General features: G+C 36.7%; 1 protein-coding gene across 1 annotated transcript; it reads left to right on the top strand.

Annotated features, from left to right (window-relative positions):
* Nucleotides 1-5,997: 5,997 nt before the first annotated feature.
* On the top strand, nt 5,998-9,053 carry LOC128230944 (uncharacterized). Its single transcript, XM_052943373.1, has 5 exons — nt 5,998-6,133; nt 7,819-7,986; nt 8,149-8,277; nt 8,405-8,522; nt 8,822-9,053. Exons 1-5 carry the CDS (start codon nt 5,998-6,000, stop codon nt 9,051-9,053), a joined length of 783 nt encoding a protein of 260 aa, XP_052799333.1.
* Nucleotides 9,054-21,820: the final 12,767 nt, after the last annotated feature.

Genomic DNA, 21,820 nt, shown 5'->3' with positions numbered 1-21,820 from the left:
GAAATAGGATTCAATTAAGGCCGCTAGGACGCTAGGCCGCTAATTTCACGCCGCTAGGTCGCTGAAGTGCTTGATCGACTTTTTTTAAAAAAGGTTGAAAAACGCTTCAGAGTGATAATTTGTGCATAAAACAGTTAATTTAAAATTGTTTTAGTATAAAAGGGAAAGAAAAATATTCTGAATAGATAACAATTTAAGGCCGCTTTGTAACTATATGAATAGAAAACTTTGATTTATCATTGTTTTTAAAAAACGCATTAACAATTGCTTGGAAATAAAAAAAAATAATTAGGCAGCCAGGCCGGTAGGCCGCCAACTTCACGCCGCTAGGCCGCCATGCCGCTACATTCACGCCGCTAGGCCGCTAACTTCACGCCGCTAGGCCGCTAGGCCGCTAACTTCACGCCGCTAGGCCGCTTAGCCACTAACTTCACGTACATTATATTCGGTCCAATTTTCTTGCCTAAAAGTACACTTTTTCACAAAGGAGGGGGGCGGTGCTATGATTCTTTGTTTGAAATATAATATATATTGTTACTTTTTTCGCTCTTTTCACAATTCGAATGGCTCTTATGCATAGAGTTGATAAAAATACACAGAAATATACGCCGGTAATTACGATGCCAACTATCTGAAAGGCATATCGCTGCATTAAGATACTTTTCCGTAAAACTAAATTTCAATATTCTTCATGTAGTTTTCCCAATTGTCTTTAAACGTGTTTTCCATCAAATAAAGGAATACATTAGCCGTAAATATTAGATGAGGATAGTAGTTAGCACTCACTTTAATAATAATAATTTTGTTATCATTATATATATCTGTTTACATTTTCGCTGTTTAAATGTGCAATGTTTGTTACGTCATTTTTACTTAACTTACTTGTTAAAGGCTCACCAGGTTTTCCCTTGGCGCTTAAGGTTTTCACGCGAAAATTTTACGAAATTGATATATCTATCTGATGTGTATGTCCCCTGTAAAATGTCCACGTCTTATTTTTATTCACGGATCACGATGTACTTTCGAGAATATTGTGAAAATAAACGCGCCAAAAGTTTCATCGTTAAAGTGTTCTAATTTGGGCGATCGGGTCACTTATTTTGCGATTTAATTACTTGGCAAGAAATTGTACAATACATGTAAGCGCAATCAAACTGTAAGCGTAAACATAGACGGGTAAAAAGCAGTTTTCCGCCAGTTTGATGCCACCTTAAAAATTAATGAATAAAAATGACTGTTTGGAAATCTTTATTTTTTTTTTCGGTTTTATACTGTATGTCAATTGTTTGTTCGTGGTACTCGTGGTAAAGGAGTGGTCCTCACAGGAAGCAACAATGAAGTACAAAGACCCGATGGAGAATGCTTATGTGGCGAATACTTAACACAGTGTGTAATTTTTATGTGTCATAAGAGACGGTGCGAGTCGCTCTCAGGGTCGTGTTTCGGAGAAAAAGTCATTATGTGTGGAACAAGGATTTCAATCGTTGACCATTCTTTCCCATATATATTGGCAGTTATATAATGACACATTAAAAACGTAAGATTCTAGTCCATGGTTATATTTATGGCTTCTCTATAAATGAATTAGGGCTGAAGACCGGATATTGACCAAAATATCGTAGCAATTGCGTGAGTGTCTTTATTAGCATGCATATGGTAAAAGTACATTTACTTTTGGAGATCAACAAACTTACCAATATACTTTTAATACGGTACCAAAGGCAATGAAATAATCAATGTTTGTAAATGTAAAATATGTTTTTAAAACAAATTATTTTAATGCATGTAACGAAATATTAAGTCTTATGTGACCTGGTGTACAGTTCCAAGTTTCTTAACCGGTATTTGAAAGTGTACAGCATATGCTTGGTATCGGGGATGTACGTACAATAACTGATGTCAACTGTTATTGTCTTTCAAAAACAAGCAATTGGGATACCAATAGGTCAAAACAAAAAGTTTATGTATAATGCGCATTCCGAAAGGTGTTCAATGCATTAAGCGTTGTAAATGATTGTCCTAAGTTTAAACTTACATAGGATTTTATGAAATAAGAAAACGTAAAACCAGGAAGCTATAGGTCCAGTGGCATCAGCTATAGTTTAAGTGACATCAGTTGTAGGTCCATTGGCAACAGCTTTATGTCAAGTGTTATCAATTCTAAGCCAAGTGGCATCGGCAGCAGCTATAGGTCAAGTCACATCAGTTATAGGTCAAGTGTCATCAGCTTTAGGTCAAGTCACATCAGTTATAGGTCAAGTGTCATCAGCTTTAGGTCAAGTCACATCAGTTATAGGTCAAGTGTCATCAGCTTTATGTCAAGTAGCATCAGTTATAGGTCAAGTGTCATCAGCTTTAGGTCAAGTCACATCAGTTATGGGTCAAGTGTCATCAGCTTTAGGTCAAGTCACATCAGTTATAGGTCAAGTGTCATCAGCTTTAGGTCAAGCAGCATCAGTTATAGGTCAAGTGTCATCAGCTTTAGGTCAAGTCACATCAGTTATAGGTCAAGTGTCATCAGCTTTATGTCAAGTAGCATCAGTTATAGGTCAAGTGACATCAACTATAGATCAAGGGGCATCAGCTATAGGTCAATTGGCATCAGCTACAGGTAAAATGGCATCAGGTCTATCTCAGGTGGTTTCGGTATCTGCTTTAGGTCAAGTTGCATCAGCTGTATGTCAAGTGGCATCAGCTAAAGGCAATCTACAAAGGTTTTTTTCAAATAGTTATCCTAATGCCGGCCGTCACTGTGAGGACGAGAACAATAAAATTGTATAAATGTTATAGAAATATACCTTAAAGATTCAGGAAGAATGGGTAAAAATATTTCCTTACAAAATATCTTATTTTGAACATGCACGAAAAAAGGCTTTATGTTGATTTACAATTCCGTTTGTTGCCACTCTGACTAATGGTCATGAATGCCTGTGGAATTCAGCAATAGTTATCTCTTTCTTTTTAATTGATATATCCACTTCTTAAATGGTTCTTGTGCATATTTTACCAGGGTCATAAAACAAACCATTAGTAGAAGCACACCATTTTGCTAAGTGTACATTATTATTTCAATAGTAAAAACTAAGTTAACTCTGTGTTCATAAACTATATGACAATAAACCAATCTCAGGGAGAAATCGCCGGTAACGAACGACTTGCAGAAAACATGACCATGTTAAATGTTCATTTATTTCTATTAATTTCAGCTCAGTCTGTCTGGAAAAATATGAAGTGTACACTATAAATGTTCTTAAAAGTTTAAAAATAAGATTGCGTGTTTGATAATGCACAAAAATCCCGACGCAACTGTATCTACGTATATGTTTAGCCATTAAAGTTAATTTGAACATAATTTAATTAATTAACATATAATGTCGCAAAGACATATTTTAAAATCTTAACATGTCAACTTCATGTTAACTACATGTGAAAGCTGGCTAATAATCGAAGACAAAGCAAAGTGACTGGTGTTGTTGCTTGTGGTGTTGCTATCTGTGTAATGATGTGTTGCAATGGTTAACAAGTAATCTGGATAGACATTAGTGTGGCGGTTGTAATGAAATCGACATTTTATTGTAAATTCATAAACAAATGGGATTTTCTTGAACTTGAAAGAATACATAAACATACAACAAAATCCCAAATTATTTCGCAAACCATTTTTTGCTTTAATCGTGTGCTTTTTCTGAGCACGTTTTAATTGTACTCAAATGCAGATATATGTTGCAAGAAAGTATTCACACTTCGGAGTTGAAGGCTTCGTGTATTAAGATGTGGAGTTTGGTGTTTATAACATTTGATACAGTTTATGCTCTAGGGTTTAATAATGTACTAGACACAAAAATAACATTTCAATAAAAATGATAGTGCTAAATTTATACCGCGAATTAACTTCAAAATCTTGTAATAGACTTTATATATTATTATTTATAAGTAAACTGTTAAACCTCTTCAGACACTGTTTTCACGATCTGCTATCTCGGATCTTTCTTAGTATATAACTGTACTATTCCAAAATACTTCAACTCTTTAATTCCACATCTGGCGTTTCGAATAAAACAACCCCCATTCTTCCAGTGTTCATTGTGTCAAAAATGCTTTGTTGGGAGGCAATATTTTGCCCCTTGTTTCATTTATAATCGTGAAGAAAAATAAAGTTATCTTTGTTTTAAGTCTTCGTTCGAAGCAAAATAGTGAATTCCGATGTAGCATTTATGACGTAATTTTTCACGTGGTATACACACTCTGACTACTTTGGCGCGCTGGTGTTTAGCTCCTCTCGTGGGATTAAGGCTGTAGGATACGGTGACATTAGGAACGGTAGTCTTGTTGTATTTTGGTGTTTTGGTCTTGTATAGTTATAATTGTGCATGGAAACACGATCAAGGTTAATTGTGCATATGTCAGCTCTGTTGTTTTAATTGTTTAATGAAATAGATGATTTAGGAAGAATTTTATTCTGTTTCCTTTTTTTTGACAAACTAAAGGTCGATAGATCAACGAATAAAATTACCGTGGCTTTACACAGAGAACGGCAATGACGCCACAAGGATCCAATCACGTGACAGTTGCAAATGTCATACAGTTACTCTTCTGTCTGAAATTGGTTCTGCAAATCGATGGATGGCAAAGACTCGTATTTCCTGACCCGCTTATTGAGCATAACGGCTTCTGCCTCCAAGGCCTGGTTTTCCATACGTTTAAAACGTCCGATATTCAAGTATGTGGGATGGAATGCCTTAAACAGAGCAAGTGCAAGTCTCTCAATTTTGACAAAGGGAATAAAATATGTGAACTTAATAAAGAAGACCAAGACGTTAGATCAAGTCCCTGTTTTAGACAGATAGAGGGTTGCTCCTATTTTTCTCGGAAAGAGCTTGAAGCAATGGAGGTACGTGTATGTGTGAAAGAGAGGTGTTCATACGTAAGTGCGTATGTGTAAACAGGGTCTTAGAGGGATGCCACTATATTCTGTTGCAGCTAATGACGATATATGCGCACTACTAATGTGAATACGGTACAATAGAATGGTTTTCATACATTTACTTTGAACCAATGAAGGTTAGTATGCATGTTCAAACAAATTCAACGTGGTTTTTGTCTACTTTCTGTTAACGCAGTTGAACTGGTGTCAGTATTGCGTATGCGTTCTGCTTCTTTACTATTGTCCCTTTTTATAAAACAGTTTATTTCCTTAATTACGGAGGGAGGAAAACATGGGACCCATAGATCAACAAAAACTTATAAGTCATTCAATCAACATGAGCACACATAAACCAAATACACTTAACTATTTGCTTTTTTCTTTACAATAATGTTGATCCAAGAGGAACAAACCATAATTGAAACAGATCAAATTTTCACTTATCGGGAAAGTCGTTTCAAATTTACCTGCACTACTGACACGAAACTTGGCAAATTACACCAATTCGGAAGCGACTACTCCGTGTTACATGTGTTTCTGATTTATTTTATGAACACATGACAGTGTTTCAACGCATTGTTATACCTATCAAACCATTTACCTCTTTCCATCTAGTGGTAGCGTTCAGTCAATATATTTTTACTTATAAGAAACAAAACATTTTTAATGTTGTTTAATTTCTAGTGCACAAGTTGAACTTTCATCCCATTTATGGTTTCGGGGGTCGTGAAACACTAGAAATCAGTGATATTTCACAAGTAAATCGGTCATTTCACGAAAGATGACTTATAAAATGTATATAGTGATCTATGACCTACAATATAAATAGATGTGTCCGCTGTGAATGCGCAGCCAACTTTCCTTCTTTCATATTATTGGGCAGACGTTATGAATTGTTCTTCCGACTTTTTCTAATAATATGTGTGTTTTATCTGCTTTGATTTCCATAAGAGATAATACAAAACATTTTTATTTTTATCATCTAATGTTCCATATTATTAACCTATATGCGTATATTTTTTCCGTTTTCCCGACGTATCATATTTTCTATACCCGACCCTATTTATAAAGACATGTATTCGATACAGATGTTTCTAGGAAAGTGTAGGCGCCACTCGTGCCCAGACGACACGGTGTGTGTACCAGACGGGGCCACGTCATCAAAACGGTACAGCTGTGAACCGTCTGACACGAATGGAAACCAGACGAGTAATGTATCATTACTTTTATGCTGATATATGTCACCAATGGTCTTTGTCGATTTTTTCAACCAAAAATGTAAATCGGAGACGCGAAGATATAATTTAGAACTAAAAGAAGTGACGTCTTTCTCACGCTAATTCTTCCCATCATGAAAACACTCTATTCAAAATGATCATTGAGTTGTTTCCTAGAAATCTGTCGTGTAAGCGCTTTGTAAATCAGACAGTGCAATTAAAATATGGTAATCTGCAAATTGAATGATATGAAAACATGTATATTTATGAGGTCTCCATTACCTATAAAATTTACAGTCTATGATTTAAAGTCTATGCCCGACGTCATCTGGACTGTCCGGCGCCCTCAAGTATGCCCGTTGCATTCTAGTATACCCTACGGCCTGAAAAATACCAGAGGCTCCATAGAATGCCGAGATCTCACTAGTATGCCGGGTTCCCTCTTGTATGCTCGGCACACTCTTGTTTACCCTGCGCCAATTAGTATGCCGTGCGTCCCCTTTTATGCCCGACACCCTGCAGTATGTCCGGTGCATCGGCCCCCTCTAGGGTGACCGGCAACCTCTTGTATGCCCTGCGCCCTCTTCTATTCTTGACACCCACGAGTTTCTCCGATGCCTTCTTGTACGCCCGGCCCCTTCTAGTGTGAACGGCAACATCATGTTTGCCAGGCACCCAATAATATGTCCGACACTAACAAGTAAGTTCGGTGCCCCTTAGTATGCCCGTCCCCTTCTAGTGTTACCGGCAACCTCTTGCATGACCGACGCCAACTAATATGTCCGACTATCTCTAGTTTTCCCGGTGCCTTCTAGTATGCCCACCCCCTTAAATGTGACCGGCAACCTATTGTATACCCGGCACCCTCTTGTATGTTCGTAGCCCTTTAAGTCCGCCCGGGTCCCTCTAGTTTGATCGGCCGCCAGGCTCCACTAGTTTGTCCAACACACTCTGGTACGTCGGGTTCCGTCTAGTATGCCCGGCCCCCTTCAATGTGACCTACTTTCTCTTGTATGACCGGCGCCAACTAATATGTCCGTATCTCTCAAGTACGCCAGTTACCTTTAGTATGACTAGCAACCTAGTATGCCCGGCAATCTCTACTATGCCCGGCTCTTTCTAGTATGCCCGGTGCCATCTAGTATGCCCGGTACTCTCTATCATGCCCTGTGTCTTTTAGAATGCCCGGCACTCTCTAGTATGCCCGGTGCTCTATACTGTGCCCGTTGTCTCTAGGACGATCGCCACTCTTTAGTATGCCCGGTGCCTTCTAGTATGCATATCGCCTTCATTCTCTACTATTTACGGTGCCTTCTAGTATGCCCGGCTATATCTCCTATGCCCGATGCCTTCTAGTCCCGACACTCTCTAGTATGCCCGGAACTCTCTAGTATGCCCGGTGCCTTATAGTTCGCTCGACAACCTTAGGTGTGCCCGGAACTTTCTTGTAAGTCCGGTACCTTCTAGTATTCTCGACACCTAGTATGCCTTGCGGCCTATAGTATGCTCAAATACTAATTTCTCGGAAATTGGTGTCTCGCTTAAAATACATTGTATATTTATAAGCCGTCAAATAGCGATTCAGTATTGGCAAAAACACACTTCCTAATAATGTATGAACTCCACAACTGTTACTGAAACTGTTTAAATAACACATTATTACTGTCTTTCCTGCAGATCATACTTTGCAAATTCCTGTTACATGGCCCAGCGGCATGTACGGATTGATGATGACTTCTAATGGTTGCCCGGGCGACTTATGGCTGTCAGGTTGGCGCAGATTTGACACGGAAGACACCGATCCTGATAACTACTTCACTGATGGAATTAAAAACTACTTAAAAGGTAAATATAATCATTGTTAAATTTCATAGATTTTAACTCCTAAACTGTTGAAGTTTGTTGAGTGTATTTTAGTAGAAACGTCCAGTTTTCGTATCGTTTTAGTTGTAGTAGCTTGCTTCTGCATTGAACTAAAATCACTATTATTATTTCACATTATTGCAGGGTATTTTGAAATCGACGATATTGAAACTCATTTCTGTATAAAGAACATCCCCTCTTTCACGAGCTGCGACACGAGCTGGCCGAAGGGTTCCTACTGCATACTGATGTACGGAGGCTCCTGTCCTTCTGGTGAGCATTGATATTTTAGTTTGGCCTCTGAATCTTATGGTATTAAGCAAACTATGCACATAGAATTTTAAAAGTTATCAATCAGCAAAACATTAACACAGTTTTAATGACGTGTTACTTCCGTAAGGTTTCCAAAGCGGTTTCATACAGTGGAACAACGAAGACAACGGCAACAAAAATGCACGAGGCGGAACTCTGCCGGATGGCGTATACGACAGCGACACCAGGATTTACTTTTGCTGCAGGTTAGCTTGCATTATACACATCAACAACAGCATTGTATCTTTGTCTGTATCGGGAGGAAAACCTTGATGAATTGTCATATAGCCCTGGTAATAGTACCCTATTGTCGTGCGGAAGCTGAGTCGGCCGAAACCCTAATAGACTTGGTACACCTGTTTACTTTACAATAGACACTTTCGTAGAAATAAAACCAAACAACAGTTTAATGATTTTATGTTTAACACCTTAATTTTTTTTTTTCGCTTAATCACTTCATTCAATAAATTCCTTGATAAAACAACGCTATTTGTTCGATACCCAGGAACGACGGTCTGACATCAACGGCGATCAGTCTACCCACGGATCAGCCCTTCATTCTGGTGCGCATTTCGACCGCCTGTCAGACCGTGTACGGTATGGGTGTCACGGAAGTGTTCGTGCAGTGGGATGAGGATGACGTCGACGACGCCAGCGACCCCGGCGGTCTGCACCCGTACGCCGATGACGGATTCTATAACCTCCGGCTGTATTTCTGCTACTATTATAATGGATGAATAACACAATTGTTCATGTTCGACAGTACTTTTTCTTGTATCTATAACAAAATGTTGTGCTTATAGTTCTTTCTTGAATACATAATTAAGAGCTCAGACTAATCGTCTATGTAACATATTCCACGATAGTCACCCCGCGTATTCCAGTTTCATGGTAATTTTACCAACTCCATGTGAGGATACAATAAGTGAATTATAAAGAAAAGTATCATTTTAAAATGAATACAGAACTTTACACTACTCTTCTGCTATCGACATATAGACTTGACTACCTTAACTCTTCATTTTGCACGATCTTCCCTTTCGACAGCGTTTTCGCTGTCAACACATGGTCAACATTTGGTAATGCATTACTTCCGACCTCTTCATTACAAACCCTCGTTTGCCAGCCACTTCATTCATTATTTTCATCGCCAATGCATACCAACTTTGATTGGTTTCCTGAAGATGGCCCCATGCTGATAATCATTTTATAATAAAAGTTCATCGTATTTGATTGTTGAACTTCAAGAAGTAACGCTTTCAATAGTAATGAAACTTTGAAAACCCTCATAACTACATCAAATGCAGAAAACTAACAATAATAAAACTGTCGTTTTCGAATATAATAATAGAAATCTGAAATGACGGATCAATAATTTGGAGTATCTTCAAGATGTAAGTGTTAAGACAAAGTTTGCATTATAAAAAATGAACAATTGGAGATAACACCACAATACAGTGCCCCAGAGTTATAATTCTTGCAATGTGCACAACTTTACATCACTATCTATTCATGTTTCAATCGATTCCTTCAAGCATTGATTGATTAAGTGCCAGGGAAAATGATCAAGGGAAATAAGGTTTTACATAGGTATAATTCTTGCAGGTAGCTCAATTTCACATTGCTATCTGTCTATGAACCAAGTTTCAATCAATTGCGTCGAGCAGTTATTGGGTAAATGCTTGGAAAAAAATGCACTATAAAATGAAGAAGGGGAGATAACAATATAGTGCTATCTGGATGCCATTCTTACAAGGTGCACAACTTCACATCGGTATATCATGTTCCAAGTTTCAAAGTATTTGTTCGAGTTGTATATGAGTTATGCATCGGGCAAAATTTGGTTGGAGGAAAAGACGAAGCATACGAAGAATACGATGAACAAGACCAGTCATAAGACAGCGCGCTCGACTACGCCGCGTTGACTTAAAATACAATAACGATGTAATAATACCAAGTTTGGTCTCTTTATGTCAAACCTAACTAAAATTATTCGATACATAAGGTGACTGTGATGGTGCCCGCCTACCAGCCCACCCAAACAATGACGCAAGTCGTTCAAATAACTTGATTTCCCATTATGAAAATGTGGTTAAGAATATACAAATATGCCTCTCAAAGGCAATTAAAAAATATCAAGGGCCATAATTTGTATTTAGGCTTAAAACGGAGTTATGTTTCCTGTTGTAAGATGGTCGTAAATAATTTTGAATTTTATTAAGTGCATTAAATGAACGGTATAGAAGTGTTTTTTTTTATTAAAATCCCAACTTGCCCTTAACTTTTACTTGCCTAAAACTTTGACCTAAGTCAATCAGGGGCCATAACTTGTATTAAGGATATGGAGTTATGTAACCTCATTGGGTGATGGTCCTGAACAATTGTGTGAAGTATTAAGTCAATTAAATGAAGGGTATAGAAGTTATTAAACAATATCCCAACCTGCCCTAAAACTTTAACCTAAGTTTCATAGTCAATCAGGGGCTATAATTTGTATAAAAGATAATATGGAGTTATCTAACCTCATTATGTGATGGCTCTGAACATCTGTGTGAAATATTAAGTTAATTGAATGAATGGTATTGGAGTTTTAAGTGAAACTCCCAACTTGCCCTAAAACTTTAACCTGCCCTAAAACTTTAACCTAAGTCAATCCGGGGCCATAACTTGTATTTAGGCTAATATGGAGTTATGTAACCTCATTGTGTGATGGTCCTGAACAACTGTGTGAAGTATTAAGTCAATTGAACAAAGGATATAGAAATTATTAATAAATATTCCATCTTGCCCTAAAACTTTAACCCAAGTTTCATAGTCAATCAAGGGCCATAATCTGTGTAAGGAATAATATGGAGTTATCTAACCTCATCATGTGATGGCCTTGAACAACTGTGTGAAGTATTAAGTCAATTGAATGTAGGGTATTGGACTTATAAGTGAAAATCCCAACTTACCCTAAAACTTTAACCGGACGCCGACGCCGACGCCGACGCAGACGCTGGGGCGAGTAGTATAGCCCACATATTCTTCGAATAGTCGAGCTAATAATCACAAATACAGTATGTCTCCCATTCTGTCGAAGTTGAGACATAATTATATGTAACAGAATCAACCCTGACACAATATTTTCAAACACATCGTTATAAAACATTTTGAATGTTCTGCATGTTTTCAGTTTTCATGTTCACAAAATGTGAAGGATTTATCTAAAAGAGATAGTTTACTAAGAACAACAATATAACCTCAATGCATTTACATAGTAAACAAAGAATATAAATATATCGATGAAATGCATGTCCAGGTACAGGTCTTGGTAATAAGACAAACAGAACAACCAGTGTACATTCATGTTAATCATGTGGAAATCAAGCAATTTCTGCCAGTGGTTCAGACAACTATTGGTTGGTGGTAAGTAAGGCAGGATATTATAGTCAACACATTTCAATTTTGCGCGTAATTATCTATGATTAAATGAATTATCAATTCCCTCGGTTCCTTAAGATTTGTCGGCTTGCTTTCAAATTCACATTAACGTTGCAATCTTTCGAATGTTTAAAATAAAGTGGTCTTTTAATTCACACTGTTTTAAAACGCATAACTCCATACGCCCTTTATGTAACCCAGGCGTATAAATCTTTTCTCGTTTGTAAAAAAAATCTGACGATATCTGCTTTTGATTTGCGCTACTTAAGTCTATAGGCCTGCGACCTACAACCTAAAACGGACTTTCCTGTGAACCACAACTGGAAGTTGTCGAGCTAAAAGGGGCGTAGCAAAGGCAGATTAAACGAAATAGAACTTTTTCATTACAGTCATTAAGGAAAGTCAAACTAATGAATCGGAAACTCCTAGAGCAACGAGAAAGGTAATTGTCAAAACTTTTAATGGAAAACTAGACTGGATAATAGCTAAATGAAATTGACATATGTCACCGACTTGGAATTGACTAAGGCCTATTAAATTGAAGTATGATTCGAGAATGAAACGGGACGTTCACAGATTTACATAAACTAAGACCTCACAAACAGCTACAAGACCAGGGCGAGCACTGAAAAGAGTTTGGGTGTGGGATGGAAAACTCTTTCATAAAGAGCCAGACGATTAGATACGCAAGATAAGTCATCACCACTTCAAACAATGGTTGAAAGTATAGTGGAATACACTTGTGCGGAAAAACAGCGCTTTCCATGATGCGCAGTGTATTATTGCTATCATGTTCGACTGTAATTAAAACCACAAGGAGGCTCCTGATTCACTGGTCAAGCCAGACATGTGATATATATCAAATATTTTATTTACTAATGATTAACTTTGATGAACCTATAAGTTGGAAACTTCAATATGGAATTGGATAACCATTGATAACTAAATGAGCATGGTTGTTTTAATACATATTTCTTTATTAAATATATTACCGCAATATTATGTATTTGTCATCACATGAATTGCAAGATAGAGCTTTTGAAGACCCGTAGTTATATTATTTTTATATTTAGTAAGTGAAAATATAGTTTTTTTTATGATCACGAGTGAAAATAAATACGATCTTACACTATAATAAAAAAAAAATTCTGTTTCTTTTATGGTTATTTTCGGGGTTTTAATAGTTTTTAATTGTTTTCGTTATTACCCCCTTTTTTGAAAAGAGCGTTTTTTTACGCAGCTACCCTTGGGACACCCCTCACGCAAAATTATAGCTAATGATGTAGCTGTCAATTTTTTATTTCCTTTTTGTTGGGAAAAAGTTCTCTGCTATTCTTTTTATAGTTTATTAATCGCTCGGTTTTTAGTGCAAACATTTTATAAACATTAATCAATAAAGTATTATAAGTGCATCTTTGTTTCAAAAAATAGCGAAAACACATTTATGTTAGGCAGGGCATGAATACATAACCAATTTACTACAAGGTTGTACCTGTAAGCAAATAAACTGCGGATAATCATTGGATATAAAACATCTATCTTCGTTTAAAAGTGTGTTTCATGATACATGGATATTCAGTCATCTCAGTGTATCAGAGACTAGACTAATGGGGTACCATTTTTTCTAATAAAGTTAAGTTGTTTATAACCAATTATATCTTCATTTTAACGTAAGTGTCATCTTCTATAAGTTTCATTTTTGGCAACATTTTCTTGAAGTGAAGTGTTTTTCAAGGAGAAGTAACTGCACATGATTTTAAAAGTAGTTCTAAAAGTTGATTTTTCACTCCTTATTTTGCAGTGAAAATATCAGATTGATTATTTCACTGTTATTATTTAAGTGGTAAAACATTATATTGTATCGAAAAGCATGAAAGAATTTTTTTTATTTAATACGATAAGCTAGTGGTGTGGGTCTTTTCCGTTTTCCCTTCCATTTCATGATGTACGGTTCGGTACAAAATAAAAATCAAATTTTGAAATACAGTAAATAAGGTGTTTTTCTCTTCACTTGATTTGTTATAATGCATAAGGTAATACACTTGTGGCAGTCGGTCTTCCGGAATGTGGTGATGTTTTAGATCAACAATAACAGCGTTTTGTCTGTATTGGTCTGAGCATAATCGCGTATCAATTAAATGCATTTAATTGATATACCCGCCCCCATTTTATTAAAGATAAACATCGGCTTTACGAAAACATTTTAAAGTGATGCTAATTTACAACATAATTATGTGTAAAGAAACTATATTATGTCATCATAGCTGTGCGAGCTTGGTTTTTATATACGTTAATTGTTTTTGTTTTGAACATTTTTTCACATGTTAAGTTTATTATTATTTATTTTTTTTGCGAAAACTCATAATAATAAATCCAATGTTTTATTTCTTAAGTGTTCTAAAACGGAATGATTCTTTATATATATATACGTTAAATGTTTTTGTTTTGTACAATTCCCATATGCTAAGGCATGTTACGAGGGGCACTCAATAAATCACAAACAGACGGACACTTCAATCTCACTTTAACGACAACGCTTAGTACTATGCTAATATTCACAACAATTTGTAAAAACAGTTTCAATCGGAACACCTCAGTCAAACAGATATAACATCGGAATTAATACGCCGGGTCGTTGAAAATAGTCCAGGATTACGTTGCCCATAATGAAAACGTGTTTACAATTGGCTAGGTACTTGTTTTATGTTTTAGGAAAGAGAGGTACTGACATTTTACCGGTCTTATGTGGGTCGAGTTTACCCAAAGTGTTATTAAAACAGAAATCTATATCATTGATTTCAGTTCATTGTTTTCATTATTGAATGGGTCTACTTAGCATTTCAGTTAATTACCGGCGGCCTCATCAGATGTTCGTATATCATGAAGCCTATTTACGCGATATAGTCGGAAGTTTGTCGAAGATGGCCGAGTTATTACGATTGAAACAGTTCCACTACAATATGATGGCATATATAGATTGTGTTTAAATGAATTGGAAAACGTATTTAAAAGGATTAGACTCCAAAATGGTTCCAATATTGGCAACTACAGTATTTCCTCAAAAAAAGATTAGAATCGACAAAACGAGCTAGTATGAAACCGATCATATATCATTTTACAGTATGTACGAAACTATTTTGAAATCTTAACTGTTTATCCAATAAATTACTGAAGTGGAGGAGGCTTATACATTTGAAATATTAAACTGTATTGTCACACAGTCTGACACAGATTGACTGTAAGTTGGTTGTTAGTACTGCGTACTCATCACGAAAACAGTGGAAGCAATGAAGTTTGGTTAACGTTAAGAGAACACTGTTCTTTTTCTGAAAGAATAGAAGTTTGTCGCCATACGAAAGGTTGCTAGTTGTTGAAAAAGGTATGTAAGATAAGTAAAGAGTATGACTTGTTTTACATCTCGGACACTGAATAAAGTAGCGTGTCTTGAGTTTCGGTTGCCTGACAGACGCAGATGGATGCTTCTAAGAGGTCGCGGCGATAACGGTCAAATTGAAGGGCTCTAATTGTAAGCGAATTGCATTCTTCTGCTGTCAAGATTAAAGAGAAAATCTGTCTATGGTACCTGTCTGTTCTCCATCATCGAGTAATAAGAAGTAGGCCTGGGTGTCATGTTAAATTGTTGGAACGTTGTGAGCAGAACAAAGCGGATAAGCTTGATTGTTGTAAGCGGGAATGAGATCATAGAACAATACTGGAGGTGAGATGTTTTGCAGCTTGTAGATTAATTTGAGTATCTGTTGGTGCCTCCCTTCAGCTAAAGAAACTGAGTGCTTTAGAAGTGGATCTATATATAGCTTGATGGCTCCTGTAGCAATTCAGCATCGTTTTGTAATATATGCCATTCTTACGAACATTCGGGCAGTATTCTCATGTCATGTCACTACATTCAAGAAGCGACCTGATAACGGATGTTAACGTGTGTTCGAGACTTGGAATGGGCGAGATAAACTTATTGTTTAGGGACTTCAGGATACCTATACCTTGCCCGGCTTTATATACCTACGACGATATAAAGGATCTCCATTAAGGTCGTTTGACAGAGAATGACCGAGATGTGTGTGCGTTCTGACTTGAGGATTGAAAAAAACTAACCCAAACATTTTGGTATGGCGGACAAGTCGACAGGATCTTCAACGAAAATGTTTATTTTTAAGCCAGGTGGATGCACACATTCCAATGAAGAAACAATATTTTTTATTAAATATCATGATTCAGACATGAATATCCGTCAAATAAATTTAGGGATACATACAACACAACATTTTTCGGACGGTTGAAACACGAATAGGACGGACAAGGTGCATATGCCCCCTCCCGTCTCATGAAAAAGTAGATGTCGTAAATGTTCGTCACCTGGCTTTGTCGTTTTATTTATTCGTGTGTTCCTTGTAATACCTAGCTTCCAAAATGTAAATAAGCTGACTAGGCGCTGCTCACGAAATTGTTAATAGTTTATTTAACACCCGTCAATTAAGAGTAAAAGTTTCACGTGATGACACTTGAGAAGAGGGCTCACACTTTAAGAAAGACGCGTCAGATTTTCAATTTGCATTATTTTGACTTCAAACAACCAACAAATTCGTAGCATTGTATGACGCTCACGGGAATGGCGCGGTGACAGTCGGAACTCTTTTAATTGTTGAAACTGGCAGTTCGAAGACGTAGTTGTGGTTGTTGCTGTACCAGAGAACTAAGAGGACTTCTAATAGTTCTGATAACGACCAACTTTTGGATACGAATAATATAAAATTTGGCTTCTTAAGTGTTAGCGTTTCAATCCGCAAGGACAATCTTTCACTTAAATACTCCTAAATACATTTTTTCTAGTCCAGTGGAGTTAAGGGATCTTAGAAGTAAATTCTTATATTAAAAGTAACTATTGTGTTAAATCACATCATTTTTGTCCAGATTTGATAAACATTTGTCCATCTCGTATTGGAACTAGTGATCAACTGTTTTTATTACATAAAATCCTTAAAACAAGCACCAATTTTATAGCTACACATCCTTACCTAGTCTAATAAAATGAGGTTTAAATGAGGTCGCTAGATGACATGCAACATATCAACGACGGACCAAGCATGATGGACGAATGGACAAGCTTTATCGAGGTATCGAGTCCATATAATGTATTTTTCTGACCAAATGCCCAGAACGATATTGATTTGTTAAATACTTGGCGGTGAACAAATAGAACGATGTTATGACAAATTTTCAGCAAGCTTAGGCGATGAACAGAACGGTCAAAGGACTTGGCGATTCAAAAAATGATCTCAGACATCTCGTCTGCTAGATGTGGCAATGAACAGGTCCGTCTTATAATTCCACTGCCGCCGAACTTGACAATTAATTGAACGGTTTAAGACCTCCTCTTCGCCAAGCCTTGGCGATACACAAAACGGTCTAATAATTCCACTCTCGCAAGACTTGGGGATGAAATGAATTGTCTAAGAACACCATTTTCCCAAGCCTTGGCGATGCACAAAACGGTCCCACAATTCCATTCTCGCAAGACTTGGCGATGAAATGAACTGAATAAGAACGCTTCTCCACACGCCTCGGCGATGCACAGAACGATATCAAATCTCTTCCGCAAGATTTGGATTCAGTCTGGTGAGTGTTTGTTTTTGTGTTCTAAGTCTTTCGCGTTGACCCTGCTGCATTAAGCGGGGTTTATGTTTAAATGATTGACTACTGTGCTTGTCTCCGTAGTTATTCATATACATATTGGCGATGAAGAGGGCAGTCTAATAACTCCACTGCCGCAAGACGTGGCCATGAATAGAACGGTCTATGAACTCCTCTTCCCCAAGCCTTGGGGATGTGCAGAACGTTTTAAGACGTTTTGAGTCGTTTTCTAGACATGTAAATAAACAGAATGGACTAATAATGCCTCTTCCACATGACGTGGCGGTGAAGAGAGCGATTTAATTCTCCTCTTCTGTAAGACTAGACGATACATAAAACGATTTTATAACTCCTATTCTGCTTCGATGAACAGAGAGATCAAAATACTTATATCATGCAGTCTTAACTATAGAAAAAACGATCGAAATACTCATATTCTGCAGACTTGGCGATGAAAAGAACGATCGAAATACTCATCTCATGCGGACTTGGCGATTGAAAGAACAATCGAAATACTCATTTTCTGCAGATTTGGCGATGAAAAGAACGATCGAAATACTCATCTTCTTTAGACTAAGCGATAAGATAACGATCGAAATACTCATCCTCTGCAGATTTGGCGATGAAAAGATTGACCGAAATACTCATTTTCTGCGTTACTTGGGGATGAAGAGTAATATCTTATACGTTAAGTAAGTGTTTTCCCAAAGCTATGTCTAATGGATGTCTGACAGAAAGGGGTGCACCAGGGAGGGGTGTGTTCTCCCATTTTATAATTATTATATTTATAAAACATGTTTCATAATCTTTTAAGGTAGAAAAAGTGCAAGTAAATCGAACTATGAATGATAAGAAAACACAATGAATGCAACGTAAATCAATTTAATGATTTCTATTAATAGTTTCCTAGTTATTTTTTAACATATATACACATATACAGACTAAACAAAGTCAATAAAAAAGTAAAAACATATTATAGTTAAACAGAAAGTCGGCGATTCTTCTCGCCTCGTGTCCACCGCGTCACTGCCACGTCATAGTCGTATTGCTCTACGTAAGCACCCTCCATGGAGATCATTAAGAGTTATTTCAGGGTGTCGTTGCCAAGGCGAATCCGCTTTTCGTCTTTGCACACTTCTACGTCTAAAGCCGCGTTCACAGTCAGCAGTAGACGCCGGGATCAGAAGTTCGACACAGGCGATGGCAGCAATGTTCTCCATTCCCGCCTTGAACGGACCAAAGACCCGTTCCACAATACCTATCACAGTCATCCTTCTCAAGGTTTCGTCAAGCAACATGCTCTGAATTCATTTTTTCTTTCGTCCTTTTGAAGACGAATGACCAGACTTTGGGAACATCGACTGTCACTTAGTTTCCTATTTTTATAGCAGTTTATTAATTTCATATAAAGGTGAAAAAATAAAATAAACAATCGGGATTAATTAACATATTGTCTTCACAGTTTGAATATATTTAATGGTTCAGTTTGCGCTAAATAATCGATTAACATCCAAACTGAATGGAGCACCGCTTATTAATCTGACAATAAATAGAGCGCAAAATTTACAGCCACCCCGCAGTTAAATTAATTTCACTATTTACGAATACTTTTTATGACAAGTCGCGTGCCAGGATTAAGTATTTCGGACCAATAAAAGCATGTCGGGATTACAGCTCTGTCTGCGAGGGCGTGTCGGTACCGACACCCGATAAGGCCCTGGGGGAAATATATAAGTCATAAGTTATAACTTCTCCTCTACAAGACTTCGCAATATTCATCTCCAGCAGACCTGGCGATGAAAAGAACGATCGAAATATTCATCTTCTTCAGACTAAGCGATAAACGATAAAAAGATCCAAATAGTAATCTTCTGCAAGACTTGACCATGAAATGAACCATCGAAATACTCATCTACTGACTTGGCGATGTTGTATGGGTGTAAACTTATTCCTTGATACGTTTCCGATTGTGTATTTATGGTTAAAGAGGTGGGTGTGGGGAGGGGGGTTGTTTTATGGACAAAGGCTGTGTCATTATATAACTATAACTGCAAAGTCCTGCCATTTTAATAGCTATAAAGTAAAATACTTTCAACAAATCTCATGTTTAGAAACAAACTGAAGCTGCATAATACATATAGTCCACGTGATGTTATGTTATGTGATGGTTACCATTTTTATGACTATCTGCAGCGATTTCAAGCTTTTAAATGTGTCTGATGTCACATTATGATACGAAATCAAGACTGGTTTTACGACCGCAAATGGCGTAAAAATTCGGTCCCATTCTCTCGCCTAAAAGTGTACTTTTTCACATATGGGGGTGCGGGGAAATATTTAAAATATATTAGGGTCAATTCACAACTATAGACATATTGTCACTCTTTTCACTTTTCGAATGGCTCTTATGCATTTAAAGGTGATAAAAACAGAGATATATACGCCGGTAATTACGATACCAACTCTCTGAAAGGCATACCGTTGCATAAACTGTATCATGAGACTTTTCCGTAAAACTAATTTTAAATATTCCTCATGTAGTTTTCCCCATAGACTTTTCACAGATCTCCATCAAATAAAGGAATACATTTAGTCGTAAATGTTAGATGAGGAAAGTACTCAGCACTCACGTTTGATATTTATTCTTTTATTATTATCATTAAAGATGCACTCTTACTCCCACATAAGATTTACCACAATTAATAATTTTGTTTTAATATTCCAAAAAGGATGAATACATGTTGAAAACAATGGTTTTTATGAAGGATACCGAGTTAAATTTGAAAGAAATGAGCATTAAACATGGTATTTCTACCTTATGAGACTATAGTAGACCACAGTAAATATTTTAGCATTCACCAATCATTTATCATTTTTTCACTTTCTGCTATTTAGTAAGTAGTTAAAGGTTTATCTGTCAAAATTGATGTCTGTGATACATGTGTATGTATTGATTTTGAAGAAGAGTGTCACTTTAATAAATTTGTTTACTTTTCTGAAGTGAGAACGTGCAATGTTTTAATAAGGTACTTAATAAGGCTCACCAGCTTTTCCGTTGACGTTTAAAGTTTTGACGTAAAAGTTTACGAACTTGATGTACCAATCTGATATCTATGGCCCATGTAAAAATGTTCACTTCTTATGTTTTCACTGATCACGATACCTTTTTTTAGAACAATATGAAAATAAACGCGCCCAAAGTAATATTTCATCGTTAAAATGTTCTAGTTTGGACGATCGGGTCAATTATATTGCGATTTAATTACTTTGCAAGAAATATGTTATCTAAAGCGCAACCAAACTACGCGTAAAAATGGACGGGTAAAAAGCAGTTTTCCGCCAGTTTGTTGCCACCTTATAATAAATCAAAATGACGGTTTGAAAGCTTTTATTTATTTAAGTCTTTTACTGTATCTATTTATTTCGTTTTTTTATACTGCATGTCTATTGTTTGTTCGTGGTAATCGTGGTTAAGGAGTGGTCCTCACAGGAAGCAACATGGAAGTATAAAGACCCGATGGAGCTTATGTGGCGAAAATTAAACACAGTGTGTAATTTAAATCTGTCACAAAAGACGGTGCTAGTCGCTCTTATGGTCGCGTTTCGGGGGAAACGTCGTTTTGGACGGAACAAAGTTTTCAATCGTTGACCATTCTGTCTCATAGACATTGGCAGTTATGATACATTAAAAACGTAAGATCCATGGTTATATTTATGGCTTCTCTATAAATGTTTTTGGGCAGAAACGGAAAATGTCGTAGCAATTGCGTGAGTGTCTTTATGTGCATGCACATATAAAGGTAAAAGTACATTTACTTTTGGAGATCAACAAACTTACCAATATGCCTTTCGTACCAAAGGCAATTAAATAACCAATGTATGAAAATGTGAAATATGTGACCTGGTGCACAGTTCCAAGTTTCTTAACCGGTATTTGAAAGTATACGGCATATGCTTGGTATCGGTGATGTTCTTACAAGAACTGATGTCAACTGTTATTGTCTTCAAAATCAAGCAAATGGGATATCAGTAAGTCAACACACAAAGTTAATGTATAATGAGCACTCCAAAAGGTGTTCAATACATTAAGCTTTATAAATGATTGTCCTTAGTTTCAAAGTAGATAGGTTTATAAATATATATATATAGGAAAGAAATGGAGGATCCTTCTTATCCGTTATAAAATGGTCAGAGCTGTGATATTGTCATATTTTGTGTGAAGCAATGTCTGATAATGGGCTAAACCAAAAAAGGTCCAAATTATTTCAATGTAGTCAGATTTGATCAGACCCTCATTTCTATGTGAATGTGAATACAAAGTGAATCTTAAAAAATGAAACAACTAAACGTTACATCAGGAAGCACGACGTTAATAAATAATAAACTGTCAAGTTGCATCAGTTATAGGTCAAGATACACCAGCTATAGGTCA

Source organism: Mya arenaria, chromosome 4 (assembly GCF_026914265.1).
Source record: "Mya arenaria isolate MELC-2E11 chromosome 4, ASM2691426v1".
Lineage (NCBI taxonomy): Eukaryota > Metazoa > Mollusca > Bivalvia > Myida > Myidae > Mya > Mya arenaria.
The sequence above is the reverse complement of the archived record's forward strand: the minus strand, read 5'-3'. Positions and strand labels throughout refer to the sequence as shown.